This window comes from Panicum virgatum, chromosome 8N, assembly GCF_016808335.1.
Source record: "Panicum virgatum strain AP13 chromosome 8N, P.virgatum_v5, whole genome shotgun sequence".
Lineage (NCBI taxonomy): Eukaryota > Viridiplantae > Streptophyta > Magnoliopsida > Poales > Poaceae > Panicum > Panicum virgatum.
This window is the reverse complement of record NC_053152.1, coordinates 46,688,227-46,693,071: the sequence shown is the minus strand read 5'-3', so window position 1 is coordinate 46,693,071 and position 4,845 is coordinate 46,688,227. Positions and strand designations below refer to the sequence as shown.

At 56.4% G+C, this 4,845-nt stretch overlaps 1 protein-coding gene across 1 annotated transcript; it reads left to right on the top strand.

Annotated features, from left to right (window-relative positions):
* The first annotated feature begins 2,755 nt into the window (after nucleotides 1–2,755).
* Nucleotides 2,756–3,712, top strand: LOC120685158 (probable CCR4-associated factor 1 homolog 9). The gene has a single exon (XM_039966985.1). It carries the CDS (start codon nucleotides 2,756–2,758, stop codon nucleotides 3,710–3,712), a length of 957 nt encoding a protein of 318 aa, XP_039822919.1.
* Nucleotides 3,713–4,845: the final 1,133 nt, after the last annotated feature.

Here is a 4,845-nt window from a genome sequence, read left to right as displayed (position 1 = left end):
ACATGAAGGAGAAGGGGAAAAAGAGAGAAGCGAGAGGCGCTGATAGGTGGGCTCGAAGGGTAAACTTGTCTTTTCCATACACACTTAACATCGATGGGAATTTGGATAGAATGGCAGTGAGAGGATAAATAAAAACTTCTATGAAACTGAAGGAACTTCAAAAAATTTCTGGCACGCAAGGAGTCCATCTAAATTTCTATGGCATTGAGGGAATTGGCTCAAAGAAAATCCATCACCGCCTATTTGGTTTAAATTGGTGGTGACGGGGTGTCACTACTACATAAACGATTTGTAGGGGCGGGTCAAAAGGCATTTTTAGGGGCGGATGTCTCACCTGCCCCTGCTTTTCGCAGCTAAAAATAGTTATTTGCAAGGGCGGGTACGCTATCCGCCCCTGAAAATGTATTTTCAGGGGCAGTTCACGCCCTCACCCGCCCCTACAAATCCATTTCCAGGGGCGGGTAACACCAATGCCCGTCACTAGAAATGGATTTGTAGGGGCGGGTGAGGGGGTCACTGCCCCTACAAACAGAATAAAAAAATAAAAAAACCTGGCCCGCAGGCCGTAGCGCGCCGCCGCCATGCGTGTGGCCAGCCGCTCTAGGCCGCACATGTCGGCGGCGGCGCCCTACTAGAAGTCGAAGCCATTGCTGCCCCACACAGCCTGTTGGCCGTTGTTGGCGTCGCCGCTTCCGCCGGCTGCATCATGCAGCAAGCCGTATTGGATGCCGACGGCGGCGGCAAAGTTGAGCGGCGCGACCCCGTCGAGCAGGACTCCATCCTCGGCGTCGTCGAACGGCGGCAGGCCCAGCGCCCTCCGCCTATCCTCCGCTGCCCGCATCGCAGCGTCGATGGCGTCGAGCAGCCGTCGCGCGTCCTCCTCCGTGGCGAGGCCATCCAGCGCCTTGTCCCAGCGGGCGAGCGCGTCAGGTCCTCCGCCCTGGCGCACCCGGGCGAGCTTGGCCCCGCTGCCGCCCGCCGCTCTAGGCCACGCACGCCGCCGCACGCCCGCCGCGGGAGACTGCGCCCCGCCAACCGCCTCGTCGCGCGCCGCCACGAGAGCCGCTCCTCCCCGACAGCCACCTCGCCACGCGCCACCGCGGGAGCCGCTCCTCCCCGCCGGCCACCGCCGGAGGCCGCCGCGGGAACCGCTCCTCCCCGCCGGCCACCTTTCCACATGCCGCCGTGGGAGCCGCTCCTCCCCGCTAGCCGCCGCGCCAGGCCGGTGGTGCCGCCACCGAGCCCCCGCTCGTGGTCATGAGTAAAGAGAGAGATGAGCGAGGTGAGAGAGGGAATGAGAGATAGAGAATAGGGGGGGAGAGAGAGAGGCTGAAAGAACGAGAGGTCACGGATAAGATAAGGACGGGCTGCACAGATGCCGTTTCTTTCGTTCGAATTTTTTAAGGCTGAGCCACCCGCTCCATTCAGGCCGAGGTGCCCACTCAGTGCGTCGGAATTATTTTTAGGAGCGGGCGAATGGACGATCCGCCCCTACAAATGATATTTTTAGGGATAGATCACCCCTTTGTCCACCCCTAGAAATACCACCATTTTTAGGTGTGGGTGATGGGGTGATCCGCCCCTAAAAATGTTTTTTAGGGGCGGGTCGGATGCTACCGTACTCCGCTTCATTTGTAGCAACGGGTGAAATTCTGGTCCACCCCTGGAAAAAATTACGGCGTTGCTACAAATCGTTTTTGTAGTAGTGTGTTTGCAATAATAGATTCTGTAGTACTGTGTAATCCTACTCTTACGAGCACCTCCAAGAGTAAATCCTAAGATTAACGAAATCACCGGTAGCTAGAAGCTAGAAGTGGGAGGTGCATCTAAGTCACCCATTTGCATCCATACCGTTAGCTAGCCCTCACTGTGTTGACGGGCAAAAGCACGACGCCATCAATTTCTCGAATAAATCCTCTGATTTTCACCGCTAGCTATATGCCTACACTGAACATCGATTCCATACTTGATCCTGAATAATAAATCTTCCCTGGTTTTCCTTGTGAAGGACCATTTTGTTACCGAGGCCATTATCGATCCGTGCATGGTGAGATTAATTGAAAAGCTACTTCCTGTCGTGGTTGAAAAGCCACATGCCGACGTGCGCTGCGCCACCGGCGAGAGAGCACGCAGGGGTGGACGCGGCCTCGCTCCTTGGCGGGCGCGAGGTGGAGGGGGTCATCGTCGATCGGGGAGGCCGGACAGGCGGTCGCCGGCCATTACACGCGCGCCGACGTTGCCGGCGCGCGGCGGTGGCGCCTACCGCGCGTAGTGGGTCTAGGCCTGCTCTATCCAACGGCGGACGTACGGCCGACGACGTGCGGCGGCGCGTACGTGCAGCAGGCGATTGGACGGCGCGTACGAACATTACGTGCACAGTCTCGCCAAGCAATACCGATAATACCTGATAAACCCGATAAAATATCGGCGATAAATATCGATAAATGTCTCCACATTGGTGTGTTCGGACTTCGGAGTTGGATCCAGCCATGGCGCACCGAAAAACAGATGCTTTCTGATGGTAGAGGTTTTCCTTCGTGCCTGCGTCAGAATCCGCCGCCGCAAGGCCGCAGGCGTCCACCTCGGAGTCGGCTTCAGAACCCCTTTCTATATAGGTCAGCCACCGCCCACCGTATCAATTCATCCTTTGCCGGCAGCAAGCAGCGGCGCAGCGCGAAGCAAAGCTTCCTTCGTCGCCGCCGGTCCACGTCCACCGTCCACCGTCGTCTTCGTCGTCGACTCGCTCCCAGCCACCATGTTCCCGCCGCCGTTCCTCCCGTTCCCGCAGCCTGACGGCTTCCTCCCGTACTACGGCGGGTACGCGCTCCCCGACATGGGCGGCCTGGGCCTCTCGATCCAGCTCGTCACCGCGGCCAACTTCGAGGCGGAGCTCTACACCATCGCCGCCCTGCTGCCGAAGTTCCCCGTCGTCGCCATCGACACGGAGTACCCGGGCACCGTGCATCGCCCGCCCGCGGGGCGGCGCGAGCGCGACCTCGCCCCGGCCGACCGCTACGCGCTCGTGAAGGCCAACGTGGACGAGCTCCCCATCGTCCGGCTCGGGATCACGCTCTGCGACGCCGACGGGAACGTCCCGCTCGTCGCCGGCGCCGGCGCCGCCCGCCCCCGCGAGCGCGCCTGGGAGTTCATCTTCTCCGACTTCGACCCCCTCCGCGACCGCCACGCGCCGGAGTCCGTGGCGTTCCTGCGGTCGCGCGGCGTGGACTTCCGCCTGGCGCCCGAGGGCGGCGTGCGCGCCGCCGCGTTCGCGGCCAGGCTCGCCGCCGTGTTGGCCCCGGCGCGGCTGCGGGGGGACTTGGCATGGGCGGCGTTCGGCGGCGCGTACGACTTCGCCTACATGGTGAAGATGCTCTCCGGCGGGCAGCCGCTGCCGGGGACCTGGCACGACTTCATGGCACAGACCAAGGCCCTCCTCGGCGGGCGGCTGTTCGACGGCAAGTACATGGCGGAGCACTCCGGCCGCCCGGACCTGTGCGGCGGAGGCCTCAGGCGCGTCGCAGCCCGCCTCGGCGCGCCGATGCCCAACCCGGCGGCGCCGTGCCTTGCCGGCCCCAAGAGCTACATAGCCTGCGGCATCTACACGGCGATGAGGAGGCACTTCCGGGACCAAGACCACGGCGTGGGATGGCGCTTCTTCATAGACCATGACCACGGCGCCTGGTTCGACGGGCTCATCGATGGCTTTCATTGAGGAGTGTTTGGCGTGCGCCACTGAGACTACCTGCAGTTACTTGTCGCTCTAGTTGAACTGCATCGATCGGGTGAACAAAATGTTGAGATGTTTTTATTGTGATGATACAATAAATTCAGTGTTTGTATACACAGACATTTGTTCGATGGATGGATGTTTTTTCTCATTATTTTCTTTGCCGTAGTTACTCTAGTGCATATGTATATACAAGAAAAAAAGTACATGATGTTCATGCTGCATTGCTCGAGCATATCACTACTAGAAAAAAAGTATTTGCCGTGTGCCCGGTAGTTTGCCGTGTGCTTTCTATCGGGCACACGACAAAGAAACTCTTGGCCGTGTGCACACACAGCAAAAATATAACACTCGGCAAAGTCATGCTTTGCCGTGTGCTTCTTTTTGGCACAGTGCAAAGCCATGCCATGTGCCTCTAGCACACGGCAAACTGGCCGACTCCGATAGTGTATGGAACAATCGCAAGGACACACAAAGTGCTCGTAGCACACATGCATGGCTATCCATCAGTATACGAGCATGCAATAACAAGAACCAACTGAAGGGAAATGTATGTGCTGAAGATTAGCTATGGTTTTATGTTTGTTGCTAGCTGCCCAATGTATATATGAGCGTATTACTTGTGTATGTTTTGGTTTGTATTTATATTCCTTGTTCGCGAGGACACTTGTGTTCATCGCCAAGCGTCTCTAGCATTTTTTTATATAGAAGAATAACCATATCCATCATGCAAAATTTGATGGTAGTCTCTTTGATAAGTTATAAACATTTTGATATCTTGATGTTCTAGTATTTTAATGCCCCAATATCGATACGCTACGGGTATCATGTGTGATCGAACAATAACAAATGCACCGTATCCAGATTGCGCTCTTTTATATCTCCAAGTTTCTATTTGGTGCATTCACATCAGAATGGACTCAAACTTCGGGTTAGACTTCCTATAGAACGAAATGTCGTAATCCCTAGCCACCCCTTATCCCCTTCCGTTTTCGCTCCCTTCCACGTAAACCAATCTAATTAAAAAAGATTATATTTTTTTAATTCAATCAGTGCGTCTTAGAAAACCATTTCTTATATTTCCTAGCGATATATGCTACATTATTCTAGTTTTCCTA